At 44.6% G+C, this 21,322-nt stretch overlaps 1 protein-coding gene and 1 long non-coding RNA gene across 3 annotated transcripts in view; one reads left to right on the forward strand and one right to left on the reverse strand.

Moving 5' to 3' along the window:
* Nucleotides 1-13,138: 13,138 nt before the first annotated feature.
* Nucleotides 13,139-21,322, reverse strand: part of SPRED2 (sprouty related EVH1 domain containing 2) — a 118,263-nt gene continuing 110,079 nt past the window's right edge. For both annotated transcript variants that reach the window (XM_043468906.1, XM_043468908.1), the window contains exons 5-6: nucleotides 18,644-18,793; nucleotides 13,139-16,465 (exon numbers count right to left, since the gene is read on the reverse strand). In XM_043468906.1, coding sequence (XP_043324841.1) covers nucleotides 15,800-16,465; nucleotides 18,644-18,793 — 816 coding nt within the window. In that variant the 3' untranslated portion in view covers nucleotides 13,139-15,799. The remainder of the gene's footprint in view (nucleotides 16,466-18,643; nucleotides 18,794-21,322) is intronic.
* LOC122441847 lies at nucleotides 16,710-21,317 on the forward strand. Its single transcript, XR_006269464.1, has 3 exons — nucleotides 16,710-16,964; nucleotides 17,318-17,377; nucleotides 21,252-21,317. It is a non-coding gene; the product is annotated as an uncharacterized LOC122441847 (long non-coding RNA).

The raw sequence follows: 21,322 nt of genomic DNA on the forward strand, positions 1-21,322 counted from the left end.
CTTCTTTACCCATTCATCTGTTGATGGACATTTAGTTTGTTTCCATGTTTTGGCTACTGTGGGGATAGTGCTGCTATGAACATTGGGGTGTATGTATCTTTTTGAATTATAGCTTTGTCCAGGTATATGCTCAGGAGTAGGATTGCTGGGTCATAGGATAGTTCTATTTTTAGTTTTTTGAGGAACCTCCATATTGTTTTCCATGGTGGCTTCACGAACTTACATTTCCACCAACAGTGTAGGTTTCCCTTTTTTTCCACACCCTCTCCAGTATTTGTTTGTAGACTTTTTAATGATGGCCATGCTGACTGGTGTGAAGTGGTACCTCACTGTAGTTTTTATTTGCATTTGTCTAAAAATGAGTGAGGTTGAACATCTTTTCATGTACCTACTGGTCATCTGTATGTCTCCTTTGGAGAAATGTCTGTTAAGATTTTCTGATAAAGCAAATACTCTTGAAACTGCCTCTCAAGGTAAGAAATAGAAATTAACAGTAGGGTTAATTATTTTAACTTTTGGACTCAGCTCTCTGTTTTGTCCAACTTGAGTCTAACACAGATTTGGAAAAGTGCAGTTCTGAATTTCCGAAGTATGAGGCTCCGAGGGCTGCCTAATCTTGGCAGTGAACTTGCAGTGTGCCTGTGACAGAGGCCGTGAAGAGGTCCTCCCTCCTCATAGTAAATGTGAGGGCGGGGGTGTGGGGTGCCTGGACCTGCTGCTGCCAGACTCTCCCCCAGTGCCCTAACTGTGCCCTTGGTCCCAGGGTCAGCCTGCTTCTTGTGGCCCCCAGTTGTCCAAGGCCGTGCATCCGTCCAGAGAGGCCACCCCAACCATCCACTCTTCAGCCCTTCCTCCTCTGGGCCAAACTGCAGCCTGAAGGTCAGTCTGACCCTGGGGACTCCCAGTTCTGGGCAGAAGCCCCATCGCCCCTGCCAAAGTATGTGTCAGCCTCAGTGCAGCACACCATGGTTTGGTGACTTTGCAAAGGCCGAATCCTAGAAAGACTGCATGCTCCTGGTTGCCGGCTGCTCCGCCTTGGCGATGCTCGACTGCCTCCAGGGAGCCTAACGCACCTGCTGGGAGACAGCAAGGGCAGGGCGCTCCCATCTCGCACTGTCAACACATACTTCTAAGCTCAAGTCAGACCGGGAAAGCCTGGCTCTCTCCCATCCCCACATCCTAGTCCCCTTGCACCCATGGAGCAGCTGACCCAGTTTTTGATAGGAAAATGAGAATCTTTGTAGTTGGACGAGAGGAGCAGAAGAAAAGCCTCGCTGCCCTAACCTAGCCCAGAAACGGCCCTCCTTCTGAGGAAGGGGTGAGGAACCTCTTCTCCCTGTCTTTTCAGAGCATTTGGAACAAACTCCTGAAATACCATGGGGCTGAGTGCAAACCTTGTTTGCTATCATCAGGAGGAGTGATGAATCATGCAAAACACGCAGTTTCTCTCGTCCAAAATACAGCATATACACTTACATTTAGTGTCATTTTACATGTGCAGGGTGTTTTTTTTTTTTTAATTCTTTTCTTTCTCTCTCTCTTTTTTTTCCCCAAACCAAAAACACCAGCTGTAAAACCCACTGCTTCCTTCCCTGCCAAGTCTGCAGTGGTAGGAGGTGGCGGCAGCAGACAGCCGGGCCCCCGTGCTCTGAGTCAGGCCTCCCTCTCAGTGGCTCGCTGCCTGCAAAACAAACTTAAAAGCTGGTGAATGGCACTTAGGGGCCCGCAAGCATGCAGGGAGGCCTAAAATATTTGCAGAGGTGCACACTGTTCGTAGAATGAAAGGCCACTATGTAAATACCTGGGCCCCATCGAGTCGAGGCATCTTCAAAGCGGCTTCTGCTCCTCGCATCAAGCCAGCAAAGAAGCAAAGACATTCATTCAAAAGCAGCATGCAGGAACCACGCCACAATTTCCCGGCCCCAGAGGGGAGACTCAGAAAGGGACCGCAGCCACGGGTCCCGTGTTTCTCCTCCACTGCACACTGCACAGGATGGTTTTGTGATGGCCTACAATATCAGCTTTCAGGCTGAGCAGACATGATCAGTTTTCTCCCTGTTGGCAAGGAAAGGCTCTTTTGGAAGATGCTCAAAAGGCAACCACAGTTAGTAATGGAGCATGGTGAGCATGAGACAGAGGTAGCTATTACCCAGGCTTGACAAAAGAAGACAAAAACATGAGATGGTTTTTGCGTCAAGCCACAAATATAACTCCCAAAGACGCCCAGGTGAGCGCAGGAGCAGAACAGACACACCTGATACCCTGCACACCATCCCTTAAGATTCCCAGAAAGTCCCACACAAATATGAAACCTGGCAACGGCCCTATGACCAAAGAGGAGGCTGGGAGCCAAACTCCAGGCAGATTTTTCACTAACCACATTGTCTGCTGGGATGCATTTAGAACATTCTTGGATTTCATACCACTTGGGTTGCCCCCTCTGAGCCAGAATGGGATGGGCAGCCCCCACGCAGGAAGGAAACAGTTTTGTTTTACTCAAAATATTTGTTAGTGGTGATCTTTTACCTGGGCACGCAGGAATTATCTTCAAGGTCAGAGCCTAGTTTCATCCTCCTTTACTGCCTCCCTCTAAATGGCAAGACGGCAGCAAAGTGAGAGAGAAGGATGGCTGAAGGCATACGTCATCTTCAGAGGTTTAATTGCTAGAGGAAGTATCATCAACAGTGGTAAAACAAACAAACAAAGCAAGGAAGGGTGCTAGGAATGGTAGCTCCAAGATCTGCAAGCTGCATTTGATTCTCCAGCTAAGCCTAATCAGAGATCCTGAGAGCTGAGCAGAAGAGTAGCCCTAGTGTGGCTCAGAGAGACCCCAGACAAGGCCCGCCAGCATGAGTGTTTGAGTCAAGCAGGCTTTGATTCTCCAGAGAAAACTGCCAGCACCCAAGTGGGAGGCTGAGGACACTGCATTTATCTCGTCGGATGGCCAAGACTGAATCGGAATAAAGGGCTCTCTTATGTGATGGAAAAGTTCCAAGGGACCAATGGAAAGACATAGAGCCTGAAGGAGAGAAAAACTGTCTTCAAGACCCAAAGGCAGCAGACCTCTCTGAACATGACTGTTCTTGACTTTTCTACAAGAAACAGATGCTGATCTTAGATAAGGGCTACACTGTGTCCTCTGAGAGATGCAAGAAGATATGGTCTCAATGGAACTGGCTGAAGAAGGAAACAGAAGGAACAAAACAGTCTGAGATATAAGAAGAGATACAATGAGAGCTGGCAAAAATAAGAAGATAATATAAAGTCCCCAAAAGAGCCAGAGTCAAAACTGCATTTGAAGAGGAAAAGGGCAGAATTAAGAAATAGCCTATTAACCAAAGAGAGGAAAAGGCCACAAAGTTTTTGTTCTCAGGATCCCATTACAAACATTATTGAGGACTTCAAAGAGCTTCAGTTTGACTAGGGTATAGTTTGATATGATTACATTAGAAACTGAAGTTGAGAAATTAAAAGTATTTATTAAAACTTTATTTTAGATAATAAACCCTTTGCATGTTGACATAAATAACATTTTTAAAGAAAAATACTTTCCAAATTAAAAAAATATTTTAGTGACAAGAGAGTCATTTGCAAGTCTCTTTAACGTCTGACTTAATGGAAGAAATCTGTATTCTCATAGTTTTTAAAAAATTGAGCTATAATTGACATATAACATTATACTAATTTCAGATGTACAACATGTGATTAAGTATTTTTATATATTGTGAAAGGATCAATACAGTAAGTCCATCACCACATGTAGTTAAAAAATTTTTTTCTTGTGATGATGAGAACTGTTACAGTTTACTTTCTTAGCAACATTCAAATATACAGTATAAATTATTAACTGTAGTCACCATACTATACATTATTCCCAGGACTTATTTTATTATTGGAAGTTTGTACCTTTTGACTCCCTTCACTTGTTTGGCCCTCTACACACTCCCTCCCTCTAGAAACCACCAATATGTTCTCTGTATTTATGAGATCATTTTTTTTTCTTCCTTTCAGAAACCACATAGAAGTGAAATTATATGTGCTTATCTTTCTCTGACTTATTTCACTTAGCATAATGCCCTCAAGATTCATCCATGTAGTCACAAATGGCAAGCTTTCTGTCTTTTAAATTATATTGAGTGATATTCTAGTGTGTGTGTGTGTGTGTGTGTGTGTGTGTGTGTGTAGTTGGCTACCATAAATACTGTTCATAGAATGAACACTGGGATGCATACATCTTTCTGAGTTAGTGTTTTTGCTTCCCTTGGACAAACACCCAGAAGTGGAATTGCTGGATCTTATATTCTATTTTTAAGTTTTTGAGGAACCTCCATACTGTTTTCCATAGCAACTACATCAATTTACATTTCCATAGTGCACAAGTGTTCCCTTTTCTCCATATCCTTGCTAACACTTGTTATTTCTCGTCTGATTCATAGCCCGTGCTGTGATAGCCATTCTAACCAGGGTGAGGTGATATCTCATCGTGGTTTTGATTTGCAATTCCCTGATGATTAATGTACTGTTAATATAATAAGCTCTGTTTCACGCACCTGTTGGCCATCTGTATGTCTTCTTCGGAAAGATGTCTATTCATTTCCTTTGTCCATTTTTAATAAATCAGATTGTTTGTGATCTTACTATTGATTTGTATAAGTTCTTCATATACTTTGGATATTAACCCCTTATCAGATATATGCTCTGTAAGTATTTTCTCCCATTTCATAGGTTTCCTGTTCACTTTGTTGATGCTTTCCTTTGTTGTGCAAAAGGTTTTTAGTTTGATGTAGTCCCACTTATTTATTTTTGCTGCCTTTGCTTTTGGTGTCAAATCCAAAAAATTATCACCAAGACCAATGTCAAAGAAATTTTCACCCACATTTTCTTCTAGAAGTTTTATGGTTTCATGTCTTACGTTCAAGTTTTTAGTCCATTTTGACTTAATGTTTGTGTGTGGTATAAGCTAGTGGTCCAGCTTTATTCTTAATCATCTGGTTATCCAGTTTTCCCACCACCATTTGTTAAAGAGACAATTCTTTCCCCATTCTACATTCTTGGCTCCTTTTCTGTAAATAAATTGACCATGTAAGTGTGGGATTATTTTGGGGTTCTCTATTATATTCCATTGATCCATGTGTCTGACTTTATGCTGATGCCATGCTGTTTTTATTACTATAACATTGTAAGACAGTTTGAAATCAGGGAGCCTCCAGTTCTGTTCTTCTTTCTCAAAACTGCTTTAGCTATTCAGGGTCTTTTGTGTTTCTACACAAATTTTATGATTGCTTGTTCCATATATATGAAAAAAGCCATTGGAATTTTGATAGGGATTTATTGGGTCTTTAGATTGCTTTGGGTATTATGGACATTTTAACAATGTTAATTTTTCCAACCCATGAGCACAGAATATCTTTCCGTTTATTTGCATCTTCTCCAATTTATTTCCTCAATGTCTTACAGTTTTCAGTGTATAGGTCTTTCACCTCCTTGGATAAATTTTATTCCTAGGCAGTTTATTCTTTTCACTGTGATTGTGAATTGGATTATTTTCTTAATTTGTCTTCCTGATAATTTATTATTAATGTCTAGAAATGCAGCAGTCACTTGTATACTGATTTTGTAGGGAATTTTTGCATCTATGTTTATTAGGCTTTTGTTCTGGAATTTTCTTGTGGCGTCCTTGTCTGGTTTCAGTATTAGAGCACTGCTGATCTTATAAAATGAGTTTGTGTTTCCTCCCCTTTTATTTACAACTTTATTTAGGTTGTGCTGGGTCTCTGTCGCTGTGCAAGCTTTCTCTAGCTGTGGTGAGTAGGAGCCACTCTCTAGTTGAGGTCTATGAGCTTCTCATCACTCTGGCCCCTCTTGCTACAGAGCACAAGTTCTAGGCCTGTGGATTCAGTAGTTCCAGTGCATGGGCTCAGTTGCTCTGCAGCATGTAAGATCCTCCTGGACCAGGGATCAAACCCATGCCTCCTGCATTGCCCAGGCAGATTCTTTACTGCTGAGCCACCGGGGAAGCCTATTTTTTTTATTTTTTAGGGGAAGAATTGGAGAAGGATTAGTATTAACTTTTCTTTCTCCTCCTTCCTTCCTTGCTGTGTATGTAGCACAGCTTGTGGGATCTTTGTTCCTTGAGCAGGGATTGAACCCAGGCCATTGCACTGAAAGCGCCAAGTCCTAACTACTGGACCGCTAATGAATTCCCAATTCCATCTTGATAGGTTGCATGCTTCTAGAAATTTAGATTTTTTTTTCTAGGTTATACAATGTGTTGGTGTATAATTATCCACAGTAGTTGCTTAAGACCCTTGGTGTTTATGTGCTATTAGTTGTAAAGTCTCCTCTTTTATTTCTGATTTTACTTACTTGAGTCTACTCTTGTGGTGAGTGTACCTAAAGGCTTGGCAGCTCCATCATTTTAAACAACTTTAAAACTTTTAGCTTTCTTAATTTTTTCTATTGCCTTTTAAGTCTTTGTTTCATTTATTTCCACTCTGATCTTTACTATGTCCTTCCTTTTGCCAACTTTGGGCCTCATTTGCTCTTCTTTTTGTAGTTTCTTTTTTTAATTTTTATTTATTTTATTTATGGCTTCACTGGGTCTTTGTTGCTGTGTGTGGGCTTTCTTTAGTTGTGGTAAGCAGGGGCTACTCTGCTATGGTGCTCTGACTTCTCATTGCTGTGGCTTCTCTTGTTGCAGAGCATGGGGTCTAGGTGAACAGTCTTCAGTAGTTGCAGTGCACAGGTTTAGTTGCCCCACGGCATGTGAGATCTTCCTGGACCAGGGACTGAACCCATGCCTCCTGCATTGGCAGGCAGATTCTTTTTTTTTTTGGCAGGTGGATTCTTTACCACTGAGCCACCAGGGAAGCCCTTGTAGTTTCTTGAAGTATAAATTAAGGTTGTCTATTTGAACTATTTCTTGTTTCTTAATGTAGGCATTATTGCCATAAACTTCCCTCTTAGGACTGCTTTTGCTGCACCCAATACATTTTGTTTGGAGAAGGAAATGACAACCCACTCCAGTATTCTTGCCTGGAGAATTCCAAAGACAGGGGAGCCTGGTGGGGTCACAAAGCCTGGTGGGATCGCAGAGTCAGACATGACTGAGCACACAGCACACATACATTTTGGTATGTTGTATTTCCATATTCACTTGTCTCAAGGTGTTTTCTGATTTCTCTTTTGATTTCTTCTTTGATCATTGGTGGTTTGGTAGTATAATCTCCACATATTTGTGAATTTTCCAGCTTTATTACTGAAATTCATTCTTAGTTCATACCGTTGTGGTTGAAAAAAATGCTATGATTTCAATCTTGTTAAATTTATTAAGACTTGTTTTATGGCCTAACATGATCTATACAGGGGAAAAAAATTCACATGTGCTTCAGAAGAACATGTATCCTGCTACTTTTGGATGGCATGTTCTATATTTATCTGTTAAGTTTACATGATCTGACATGTTGATTAAGGCTGTTTCCTTGTTCATTTTCTGTCTGGATGATCTATTCATTGATGAAAGTGGAATATTAAAGTCCCCTATTGTTACTGTGTTGCTGTCTTTTTCACACTTTAGGTCTTTTAATATTTGTTTTATATATTTAGGTGTTCCTCCCAGGTTGCACTAGTGGTAAAAAACCCGCCTGCCAATGCAGGAGATACAAGAGATGTGGGTTCGATCCCTGTGTCGGGAAGATTCCCTGGAGGAGGGCATGGCAACCCACTTCAGTATTCTTGCCTGGAGAATCCTATGGACAGAGGAGCCTGGCATGCTACAGTCCACAGGGTTGCAAAGATCCGGACACGAATGAAGCGATTTAGCATGCATGAACCCTGGTGGCTCAGCTGGTAAAGAACCCATCTGCCACTGCAGGAGACACAAGAGACATGGGTTCAATTCTTAGGTCAGGAAGATCCCTTGGAGAAGGAGATGGCAACCAACTCCAGTATTCTTGCCTGGGAAATTCCATGGATGAAGGAGCCTGGTGGGCTACCGTCCACGGGGTTGCAAAGGGTCAGACATGATTGAGCATGTGCGCGTGTGTGCGCGAACACACACGCACACACACTTGATGCAAAAATATTTACAAATGTTATATCATCTTATAGGATCGACCCCTTTGTCATTATATAATGCTCTTCTTTGTTTATTACTACCATCTTTGTTTTATTTATTTATTTATCTATATCGGGTCTTAGTTGCGGCAGGCAGGATCTTCGTTGCATCAGGTGGTGGTGGCAGGCTCAGTGCTTGTGTTTCATGGGCTCTCAAGTTGTGGCACCTGGGCTCCAGAGTGTGCGGGCTCAGCATTTGAAGCACATGGGCTTTGCTGCTCCATGGCCTGTGGGGTCTCAGTTTCTTGATCAGGGATGGAAGCTGGGTCCCCTGCTCTACAAGGTGGATCCTTAACCCCTGAGCCATCAGGGGGTCCCCTATAGTCTTTGTTTTAAAGTCTATTTTATCTGATACAAGAATAGAGTATCCTAGCCTTTGACTTCCATATCATGGAATATACTCTTCTCCATTATTTCCCTTTCAAGTCTCTGTGTGTCCTTATATAAGAAGTGAATTTCTTATAGGCAGCACATAAGATGGATCTACAGAGACACATTATAATTAAAATGTCAAAAGTTGAAGACAAGAAGAGAATCTTAAAAGCAGCAAGAAGAAAACAACTTGTTACTACACAACTATCAGCTGATCTTCAGCAGAAACTGTGGCCCAGAAGGCAGTGGCAGTGATATATTTAAAGTGCTTAAAGAAAAAATTTCCAACCAAGAATAACTCCATGCCCAGAAAAGGTGTCCTTCAGATTTGAAGGAGAGATAAAGTTTTTCAGACCAGCAAAAGTTAAAGGAGTTCATTGTCACTAAACCAGCACTACAAGAAATGTTAAAGAAAGGGCACTAATTAGTAAAGAAAAACATATGAAACTATAAATCTCACTGGTAAAGATATATATACATAGTAAAATTTAGAATAATTGAATGCTGTAAAGATGGTGGATTAATCACTTATAAAGCTAGTATGAAAAAAAAAGCTAATATGAAGGTTAAAAGACAAAAGTAGTAAAAATAACCATAATTACAATAATTAGTTAAGGAATACACAAGATAAGGAGTAAAATATGACAGCAAAAACAGAAAACATAGTGGGGGGAGATTAAAAATGTCGACTTTCAGAATATGTTCAAACTTAAATTGTAATCACCTTAAGACAGACTGTTATAAGTGGTTATATGTGTCATGGTAACCACAAAGCAAAAACCCATAATAGACACACAAAAGATAAAGTAATCTAACCATACCATTAAAGAAAATTATCAAGTCACAAAGGAAGAGAGCAAGAGATGAAAAAAGGGACAGAGAAACTACAAAACAGTCAGAAAACAACAAAATGGCAATATACATATCAAATAATTACTTGAGATGGAAACAGACTAAATTAATTCTCCAATCAGAAGGCACAGCATGGCTTTAGGGCAGTGTAGGTAGATGCATAGCTGTATTTTTGTTCCTCTCCAAAAAGAAATGTATGTGCACATACACACATCTGTGTACAAATATATAGAAAAATCTAGAAGGATGCACAGAGCTTATTTTGGGTGGGACAGAAGAGTGTTATGGGTTGAATTGTGTCTCTTCCAAATTCATATGGAGCCCTGATCTCTTTCCTCAGAAAGTGAACTTATTTGGGGATAGGCCCTTAGAGAGATAATCAAGTTAAAATTAGGCCACAGAGCGGACCGTAATCCACTTTAGTTGTATCTGACTCTTCGCAACACTATGGACTGTCGCCCACCAGGCTCATCTGTCTATGGGATTCTCTAGGCAAGACTACTGGAGTGGATTGCCATGCCCTCTTCCAGGGGATCTTCCCAATCCAGGGATTGAACCTGCATCTCTTAAGTTTCCTGCATTGGCAGGTGTGTTCTTTACCACTAGCACCACCTGGGAAGCCTCGATACCCTTATAAACAGGGGGAAATTTGGACACAGAGATACAGAGAGAGGGAAGATGACGTGAACAGGCCCACAGTAGATGCCCATTTTTATACTTCTGTGACCTATGACATTTTTATAACTATGTGTATTAATTACTTTTATAATAATCAGAGCCCTCCCCCAAAACTAGGGGGAATAAAGAGATAAGACATAGTGAGAAGAAAAGCATATGAAGCGTGACTGTCACATAACTGGCTTGATTCCTCTTAATAAATTTACAGAGACTGTCACCTACTCTCCACCCTCCAATCCCACCTGCACCCTGGTTCTAACACTGCCCTTGAAGGGGTCAGCTTGCCTGGAAGGAACTGCTAACACTAGTGGCTTCTTTAGCTGAGGACATGGCAGGGCCCTGATTTGCAAGATCACCTGGTATCTGGTGGTGTAAGATGTCACCAGGGTCCTCTCCTTTCAATCCACCCATCTGGTTTGCGCCTGAAGAGGTGGCTCAGACAGTAAAGGATCGCCTGCAATGCAGGAGATCTAGGTTTGAACTCTGAGTTGGGGAGGTTCCCTGGAGAAGGGAATGGCAACCCACTCCAGTATTCTTGCCTGCAGAATTCCACAGATAGAGGAGCCTGGTGGGCTGCAGTCCATGGGGTTGCAAAGAGTCGGGACACGACTGACTAACACATGCACACAAAGTGTGATATTTCTAACCAGCTAACCCCACAAATCAGAAAGCCCAGTGGGCCTGCAGTCAGAACGCCTGCAGGCAGTTGCACACTTTTATAAGCTCTGGCCACTCTTTCACAAGGATGTACTGTGACAGCCTGCTCGAAAGCTGTGCTCAAATAACAAACCACCTCTAGTCCCTGGGCATCAGAATTCTTCAACAACATTCTCTCCCCTGGGAAGATCTGATTTTCTGGGGGGTGCCTACCATGAAGAGTGAGTGGTAACTAGCAATGGGAGAGCAGTAGGAGAAACAGAGGCCCAGAAGATGAGGCCACTGACTCACACCCCAAATGCCACGGAAAGGGCCGGGGGTTCAGGAGGCAGATCGGAAAGGCAGGTTGTGTGCTCTGGATCCTGAGGAATCAGCCAGCTCAGAGCCCTTCTGCAGCCATCACGAGGGCTGTGAAGGGGTCTGGGAGGGCCAGCAAGGAATCGAAACCTAGTTTACTATTGCAGAGAGGTTAAGAAAAGGAAATCTCAGCACACATATTTTGTAGGTCTAAATACTCACAAAATTCCATAATGGCTTCAGCCTCCTGTGCTTCAAAAGACGGTGTCCTCTCCAGTTCTTGGGGTTTCCTAGAGTTCCAGAATAGAGGAGAAGCTGAGGAAGGAAGGAGTACCCTGTATGCCCAGCATACAGGGGCACCTTCTGTATGCTGCGCTGTAATGACAGGTGAACTGTAATCGCTGAGTCTCATGACATGCTTTGGATGTGTATTATCTCACTTGCTACACCTGTGGAGGCCAAGGCTCAGAAGGGTGATATCACTTGCCCAAAGGTTAATGGCTAGTAATGGCAGAAAGACTGTCCAGTGACCAGATTCACAGGGTTTCTCTATCCCCACATCCTCACCTGTGAAGTAGAAACGCTATTCCATAGAGGGTTGAAGGAGATGGTGGATAAAGTGTGCCCAGCTCCTGGCTGAGCATGTAGGGCACCAAACTAATCCTGTAGCAGCCTGATGGGCCCCCAGAAACAGGGAGGAGTAGGCAAGGCTCTTGCCTGGTGCCCACTTTTTAAGCCCACAAATGGGGAGGGGGTGAGTAGAGCCCAGGGCAAGGACATAGCCCTGGGCTCTGCAGTCAGTCAACCAACCTGGTTGGGTCACTGCTTCTTATGACTGCAGGTTACTTTAGTTCCTTACCCTTTTTTTCCTTTTTTTTTTTTTAAAGAAAACAGCTATTTTATTTCTCAGCTGCACTGTGGGACACGTAGGATCTTAGTTCCCCAACCAGGGATCAAACCCATGCCCCCTGCTTTGGGAGCACAGAGTCTTAACCACTGGACCGCCAGGGAAGTCCCAGTTACTTACCCTTTCTAAACCTCCATTCCTCAGCTCCAAACAGAGATGCCGGGAGGGACATGCCTTGGGGGGTGGCATGAGGGCCAGGTGATCTTGGGTCCCCTCTGGATGTGTCTTCCAAGTTCTCTTTTTAAATCAGAGCAATTTATTCAGATTGAGTAAATGTATACATATTGTCTCAGCAGATATTATTTTTCTTCTTGTCCTTCAGAGCATTCTCACTATTCTTTTTTTTTTTTTTCCCACTATTCTTTACCATCAAACTTCTTGAAAACATGTTTTACATTTGATGTCCATGTTTACATGTCCTTTATGTTGACTCTTCACCCCCTATAGTCTGGTTTGTGTGCCTCCAAGTTTATGTACGAACTCTCATGAAGTTCTCTAACGATCTCTTAATTACCAATCTTCATGGCTTCTTTCTCTCCCCTCACTTTCTAATTTCCAGCATCTCCTGTTGCTTTTCATCTTTGCCAGCAGTTTGGAAATGTCACCCCTTTTAGGAAGAGTTGAAACTAGGATGAAGGGACCCCTCTACACATCTCTTTTTAAGGCCCCTACTTGGCTTTCCAGAGAAGAAGCTGAAACGTTCTTCCGTGACCCTTAAAAGACCCCACACTTCATTTCCTCCAAGGGAAACGTATGTAACGTTTGAGCATCCAAAGAGCCCATTTGGAACTGAAAGTGGGCCAAATATCACTAAAATCGAACCACTCTGAGGAGACTAAGGATCTTGTAGTTTTAGCAATTGAGTTCTGTGAGAAAACTGTGTTCCAAACTTCACACACACACACGCATACACACTCTAAAGGTTCAGCAGGAACCAGTTGAAAACAACTCAGAGGAAGTACAGCTGTTCCCTCTGAGGAGCACGCGTGTGGGGGAAGCCAAGCGAGGAAGAGGGGGTGTTCCCCGGGTGGTGACATACAGCATTCTTTTCACTTGAGGCATCCGAGCCCGAGGAGCTGCTGTCTCCCCTGGGGAATATGACATAACTAGAGGCGGGAAGGGCCTCACAAAAACAGACCGGTGTCCACACATCCTTCTCCAAAGGAAGCCCCTTCCCATCCTGTGTGCGAGAGCTCCCACGTCCGCAGAGATTCAAACACCACCCTGTCTCCAGCCAGACAAACAGCCCAAAGCCAGCGATCTGATAGGATGTGTTTATATTTACATGGTACATTTTAAAGCAATGGCTACATTGGTCATACATATTAGAAACCATAAAAAAAAGTTAAGAACTAAAATGTACATCATACACTTGTATATATATTTTTTTACACAGAGGTAAAAAGGCTTATTATAAAAAAATCAATACAACGGGGTTTTTAGTATACAGGTAAAGAATGAATTATGCTTCAGGCACTTTTAATTTGTTAATGTGAGCAAATAGCTTCATAGTTGGGGGCAGGGGGGTCAGGGGAAGCTTCCAAACAGAAAATCTTTTGGTTAATGTTTTGTTACCACAGATACAAAAATAAAATCTGAATAATTTCTCTCAGATGACTGACGTTAAGTATGGCAAAGCTGACTGGGAAAATACTACACACTGTGGCTGCAGTGTGGCAATTAGAGAGACGTATTTACATAAAATGTCCCCACAGCTGTCCTTGTGCCCTTAACCGCTGCCTTCTTCACAAACCAAAAAGGATACGCGGCCTAAGATTCACTAGCATTAACTCTTCAAAGGGGTGGAAAAGGACAAGGGGTGAAGGAAGATAGATGATGGCTAGACAGACATGGCAAACAAGAAGCGGCTGGAATAGGTGTGTTCTTACTGAAATAAATAGGGACACTTGAACTGAGGTCTAACAGAACATACATTAGTGTTGTGCTTTGTAGAGAGGAGACCTTGAGAAAGACCCTGAGGAGATGCCTCAGGATGGGGGTTGAGGTGGGGGAGAAGATGGTCTCTCAACAGCATTTGGAGGCTGGCTGAAGGTTTTCTAGATGTTCTCCAGGCTGGGAGGTGGTTCTTGTCTTGCACCACCAGAATAATAGATCTCTGCTCCCTTCCCAGACCGGAAGACCCAAACCAGTCACTCCAACAAACAAAAATACCTATCAAACAAACTCATAAGCACACTGGGTATTTACATGGATAATCGGAGGAAGAAATGCAAAGCACTCTCAGGTAAGCTGAGAACATTCCCATGAAGGTAAGTGTAGCCAGCACTTTCCCAATATGATTGCCAGACTGGGAAAAAAGTCCCTTTCCTTGGAGACTGATGTCCTCTGTGCAATAGAGAAGGGATGGTTGAGGGGGCGGGGAGTGGGGAGAGAGGAATGAGGCTGTGTGCTCAGCTGGCAACAACCACAGGAAGATCATGGCGGGAAGAACAGCTGGCGCAGACAAGCCTGTCCCCTATGCTCTCCACGGTGTTCTGATTGTACAATGCTAGGTATAGGTAACCACTCGTCACTTTTTTTTTCCCTTTCTGCAGAAAGATTTGGCTATTCCTTGCAATATATTAGAAAAATACTCTTTTCCAGCTAATTAGAAGCCTCCTACGTGGCAAGGCGACAGGCGGACCCAGACTGCTGAACTAACCATCTCTGCACTCAAAGTGGCAAGTCTGGGTTTGGGGTTGCAGGAGAAAGACACTTAGGCATTGGAAGGGTTTTTTATATATGGCCTTGTTTTTTCCCAAGTATAAACGAAGAATTTGGTGACGTGAAATTGAGTCCAAGATGAAAACAAAATGACAAACCCATGAACAGAATGCAACCCACCACTCTTCAAATTGATGACATTTAAAATCTCCCCCAGTTAATAGAAAATAGCCACTGGGGGGGAAAGAAAGCTCCTTTAAAGTTTTACTTACCACAGCCTTGGTGTTTCTTAACCAGACCATGTTTGGTAGAACACCGGTTTGTTTGAAAGAGACTATTTGGTTTGCAAAACAATGAGCAAAATTTCTTACTTCATTAGCATTTTCTTCTGGTATTGCTAAATTTTTACAAGTGGTGGTGACATTAATTTTAAAAAGATCTACTTTAGGGTCACTGGGGAGGCTCAGAGAAACCTGAAATCCCCTTTCTAGCCCTGGTCTGAGAGGATACAATGCAGTTTAAAGGATTTTCCTGATTCTCACAAGTTAATCTGAAGTTAAGGCTCAATTCTCAGTCATTTTAGGAGTGAATGTTTTGCATCAGTGAGTAACTGACAGATTTTGGGGGTGGTGGTTGAGAGAGACAATATGATGGGCTCTAGACAGAAACCGCAGCTTACATGGGAAGTTTGGCTTTAGAAACGTTAAAGCGATCTCACTTTGTGGTAGAACTTTGTTAACTAGCTCACCTCCTATACATAGTAACTGACTGCAGGTTCAAAGATACATCTGGTAGGGTTTCACCATTATGACAATCCATTACCACAGGAACCTGAGGAAGCAAGCTCGTTAGCAACAGGCAAGCTAGAACCAAGAGGAAGATGGCCTTTGGAGCTCTTGGAAAAAAAACGACAAAACCCACCAAAAAAATCAGCAGTTCCTGCTGCAGGCGCCTTGAAACTGGACGAGGTGGGCAGGAAGGACATGAAATCAACACCTGGATGAGACAGTTAGCTTGATTACAGATTGTTAATAATACAGGAGCATCTAGGCAGAGGGTCCTTTCCTTAGAACACTGTGCGCGCGTGCCTGGGTGCAGCCGATGCAGAGTGGGCGGCGGGGGTGCAGAGTCCTCCAGGCAGGCTCCCCAGGCTGGAAAGGCGCCTTGGGTACCCGGGAGCGGCGGGAGAGATGAGAGGATGTAGAAGACGAGTCCCCTTGGGGCTGTGGACGGGAGGGGGTCGGGAGGGAAACCGAGTCACACGGCCGCTTTGTGCTTCCCCCCGCAGCACCTGCACATCACTCCGCAGTGGTAGCAGGCTCGCAGGGGCAGGTAACAGCACATACAGGGGGCCAAGAAAGACAAGGCAATAAGAGCCATCCACCGGAGGCAAAACTTCTCGTCGCTGGTATCGCACGAGCACGGGTCTGTATAGTCCCCCTCGGGGTCCGACATACAGTGATAGAGCATGCTGTCTGCGCACCACATACAGCTCACCCGGCGGATGCAAGTTCTCACGGAGTCGGGGGCGTCCTGACAGTGGCCCCTCCGGTTCTCCTCGTGGTTGAACATGTCCCGGCAGTACTCGCACCGGGAGCGCTCCCCGTCCTCTTTCCGCCTCCGGGACTTGCCCCGGGAGGGCTGGGTCTTGATCACGCTGCCCCCACGCCCTTTGGGGTCTTCGCCGAGGCCAAAGTCTGACGAGTCCATGTAGGGGTAGTTGTAGTCGTGCTTGGGCACCTCGCCCTTGGCGAAGCGCACGTAGGAGTCCGCGTCCTCCGTGGGGTCCAGGTATTTGCCCCTCACCGGGGCGTGCCGGTAATCCTCGTAGCCGGTCATCCAGATCTTCTCCCGGGGGTTGATGCGCACGATCTCCTCGTCGTCGTCCGGGAAGCTCACCTGGCGGTAGGGCCTTGGCATCGGCTGCCCCCGGAAAAAGGAGACGTTACTTTATCGCAGCAGCTAAACAAACCAATCTTCAAATAATGCATCCTTCACCTTGGCAAAGGGCATTTCTTGAAGAAACGGACCTATCCTGTACTTAACAGCTTGTGGGTCAAAGATGTATTTCAAATTGTGAGTCTTAATCCCTTCCTGGGTCAGGAAGTCATGTTAATGGGTTGACTGGCATTTCCCCCCTTTCTGTTGCAGTTTTGCCATAGATGTGGGGAGGTATACACACTGTGAGAATAAAGTTTGAAATTCCAGAAGTTGAACATGCCCAGATCAAAAAGCAGACCTGAGATGTCCCTAGAATATCCTTATCTCCCTTCTGTGACCTCCCCCCACTAAGGTGACCAGTGACTGGCATCATGATTTCTAACAGCTTAGATTAGTTTCACCCGTTTTCGCAGGCCATCCTCTCTCAAGACTTCTCTTTTTCCAGGGAAGCAGAACTCTGGAGTGCACTGACCATTAGGAGGTAAGTACATTTGTGTGTACTTTAACAAGTGCATACTAGTCCATGATATAGAATGTGTGTCTCACTGTGGGTCATGTTCAAAAAAGCAAAAGTGGAGACCAGGGACTATGAAGGCTCACAGGTACGTTGTAATCTGGTTGGGGAGATAAAATGCTCAAATACACAGAGGGTAAGAGTACAAGTTCCAGAGGCCAATGGTGTTTGAATCCTGCCAGGATCTCCCAGGTGGTGAGTGGCAGAGTGGAATCTGAACCTGGGATGGCTGGACCCAGGGCCATGCTGTCTAGACTTCAAACCTAACCTGCATTCTCCCTTAGGATGAAACTGTTATCCCTGTGGTTGTCCTCTTATAGTTCGCATCAGTGCCTTATCCAGAGTAGCAGATGCTGAATACAGTTATTGAGTGGATCCAGGTAAGCCTGCCTTGCACGGGGTATCCCAGTTGTGGCAGACAATGAGATTTCCCACCTTAGAAGCCCTTTGAGCATGAAGGCTTTTTAAGGAATGAGAAGCATGGCTTTGACTGGAATTCAGACTATAGAATTTATTAGCAAGTCGCTAAGCCTTGGACTTCACTTCCCTAATGGTCAAACTGCAGAGGGCTATTGTGAGAACAAAGAGAAAGCATCTATACGGTGTAAGCACAGGCTCTGTCACACAGGATGCACATGATAACTGTTGCCAATACTGTCATTATAATATTATCCTAGAATTTAGCACACACTAATTAAATTTACCCATCACTTCCCACCAGACTGTGAGCTCCTTGAGGGCAAGGGCCACGTCTCACAGGCTTTGTCCTAATTCCTGCCAGATTCTTGACGTCAGAGTTTCCCCAACTTTGGAAAAAATACAATCCTGCAATATTTCAAAACAAATTTTGGGAGCTGACACAGTCTTTGCTATTAATTTATTTCGAAAGAGAGGCAAAAAGTCAATTCCCATCTATTGCTACCATACTGTGATTTTAAAAAGAACATTTTCATGCCAAAGTATTAGGAAGCACACACCCAATAAAACAATTTTGAAAAAAAGAGTCATATAAATCTAGCTTTATGTTATAAAACCTCAGTGCCTCGTGCTTTTTCTCTTTTCAAAGCAGACTGGTGGCCACATCACCCACATGGGCACCAGTCCACGCCCCACAGTTTGCGAACTTGCTCCAAAAAACAGCCGCTGGGTAAATATTTGTTGTATTACTAAATTCCAGCTACAGCTCCCCAAGGAAGCCGGGGCCTGGAGCCCATGATGCCAGGCCTTTGATCCAAACATACAGTGTTCTGTGGTACCAATCGTGGTTCTGTGCTTTCACACCCTTTGGACAGAGGAATGCAGGAAGGCAGGGTAGCATCCTGGGTGAGCAGAGTCTGCCATCTAAATCTTATTCCACTAGGGACCTTCTTCCTAAGCCTCAGCCTCCTCATCTATCAACTGGGGATGCAGAAGATCTGCTTATGGGTAATTTGTGAGGATTAAAGGAGGTAAATCACATGAAGGGTTTGGCAAGGTGCCTGGCATACAGAAAACTCTTGAGTGAGGGTGAGTTGCCTGTACCACCTCCAATGTGGGGTGGGGGAACAGAGTAGGCCTAGGCTAGGGCATGCGGCTGGAGGGCAAGGCAGCTGTTTCAGATTGTGAGGTCACCCTTGTGACCTCCAAGGAACAGGATCCCCGCTCACCTGCTCGAGGTGATAGTGGTCCGTGGGGTATGGGTCGTGGAGGTGACCCAGGGTATAAACCTTCCGGTGCTCACAGGATGTGGGGGAGGAGATTGTGCGAGTAGGTTGTTCCCTCTTCTGAGACGAATTAGAAGAACTGTCTGTAGCTGTCTGTGTAGAAGGAGGTAACCATGAGTTAATTAAAAACAAAACAAAAACCAAGTCCCCCAAAAAACTAACACACCGTCTACCCCCACTTGTGGCATCTCGCTGGACTTCCCGAAATCTTAAGTTTATCCTGGCTGTGGGAGGCAGGAGGACCCCTGAAGGGCCTGGTTGTCTAAACACGACGGGCAGAGAAACCCAGCTACCAGCCCCTGGAAAGCTGGGTTTGTTTTTTCAACTGTGGGAGCAGCGACCGGCTTTGGGGCAGGGCTCACCACACCAGGCCACTCGCGGGTGCATTCCAGTTTGATCAAGAATGGTCACTCGTTTGTGGCCCTGGTTGTAAGGTCCTTGGGCAAGCAGAGGAAATGCAAACAAGCAAAAAATCAAACCCATATGTTTCTTTGTGGGGTTAAGCCCAGCCTGGGAAAGTCTCAGAGATAAGGATACCTCAGGGGTATCATGGGTACTGGCTTTCCAGGAAGAAATTTTGTAATCTTTGGCGTGGAGGCAAGCCTGAGGGTCACTGTCTCTGGAGGGTGAGAACAGAGCCGTTTTCCTGGTAGAGGTGACTGGGAGCCTCCATGAAGGTATCTTAGGAAGGTGATCAGATATCAGAATAGACTGTGGCTGTGGGCAGAGCACGGGCCCCCTTGTCTCTCAGAACACCTCGGGTGCTTCACACCCCCAGGTGATCCCAGGTGTGATGGTCACTTTCCACAACCTTGGGGCCCAGCAGCCACATGCTCATAAAAGGCTTTGTCAAATGCAGCTAGCAGTTGCCTTGAAAACCAGGGCCCCTCTGAATCCTATCCTCACTCCACCTTCTACTTCCTTAGAGTAATGGACCCTTCTTCTCCTTTTATTTATTTTTTTTTTCACAAATGAAAAGATTTTCCTTGATATCGAAGTGTCCTATTTCTGGTAAATATCTAGAAACGCCTTAGTTGTTGCTTCTCATTCTTATATCCCCCTTACCCCATATGCTTATTTATATCCTTTTATTTTACTGTTTTTTGTTAGTGTCATCGATCCTTTCCAGGGCAAGGCAAGGTTAAGACAAATAAGAGTTATCCTCCACCCCTCCACTACGTTCACTTATAAAGTAATAAATGCTCAGGAAAATAGGAGTACAAGTATTCATGAAAAAGAAAAGACACTCAGGGACTTCTCTGGTGGTTCGGTGGTTAAGATTCTGTGCTTTCACTGCAGAGGGTGTGGGTTCGATCCCTGGTTGGGGAACTAAGATCCCACATGCTGTACAGTGTGGCCAAAAAAGAAAAGACACCCGTATTTCCACTATGCAGCACAACTGATGTTAATTTTTAAAGCTTGGTGGACATGTGCAGCATGCTTTTGGAAACCCAACCCTCCTGGATTTTTAATTGTTTGGTTTGTGTGATGTGGGGGTGATGCCTGTTTCCAATCCCACAATCTAGTGGCTAATTCAGATATGGACACACACTTCTCCTTGAGGCAATCCAGAGAGATTTCTGATGGCCAGGTCAGAGACGATGCTTGTCTCTATCTCCTTCAGAGCTAAGGGTCCTGTAGTCTAGAATCCTGGTGAAGGTGCAGGGAAAGAATCTGAGGATGGAGTGAAGCAAAAAAACCAAGGGAAGAAGGATCCCACAGATACCACTTGAGCTTCCAGATCCAGACAAGCCTGAATCCTGATCCACCCTAGATGTCCCAAAGAGAGGAGCCAATTCCCTTTGGTAATTTAACCCAGAATGCACTGGGTTCATCCGTTGGGTGCACTTTCTTTTTTGTTACTGCTGATTCCTTCTCTGTGGCAGCCTTCCACCTGTACCACATCCTGGCCTCTCTCTTGTCCCTTTCACTCCTCTCCACAGCAGGTAGAGTGGAGCAGGGTGTTCAGAGCCTGCTAATTCTCTCCTCTGCCTCTTGGGAGCCACCCAACTGGCAAATAGCATGTGCTGGCAACCTTTCTTGGGACTGTGTGGTCTACTTGGAAGGTTGATGGCCCACCCACTGTGGGGAGGGTATGGAGACCCAGCGCACGCGTGCCTGGTAGGGCAGGTCTGTCTGATCTCAGGGTCCAGTCCTGGGATGTCCGCTTCCTGCAGATGTAAGCTGGGACTCACATCATCGGTAATAAAGGGTCTCTTCACTTTTTTTCTCAATTGGTTCAGAACCCTGATAGGAAAGAGTTGCTACTTACCCCTCAAATCCCAGGAGCTGAAAGAGACCAAGCCAAGACACACAGAATTTTTACTTCCTTTCAAACTCAGGTCCATCCTCTAGCTCTCACCCACTCTTTCCTGACGTCTTTGGAGGTACTGCCGCTCTCTTTAACGCATGAGTGGTTGCAAGTTGACAGTACAACAAAGCATACAACCCTTCACAGTCTCATACTATGTGAAGGCTTATGATGTGCCAGGCACTGGCTACACGTGAATACACCACTGCAGGTAAAAGATTGTCTCCCCGTCATACACAGGAACACAGACACCTGAAGAAATTCGGGATCCTGCCAACTCTGGCAAGCAACCACTGGCAGAGCGGGACTGA

This window comes from Cervus canadensis, chromosome 5, assembly GCF_019320065.1.
Source record: "Cervus canadensis isolate Bull #8, Minnesota chromosome 5, ASM1932006v1, whole genome shotgun sequence".
NCBI lineage: Eukaryota > Metazoa > Chordata > Mammalia > Artiodactyla > Cervidae > Cervus > Cervus canadensis.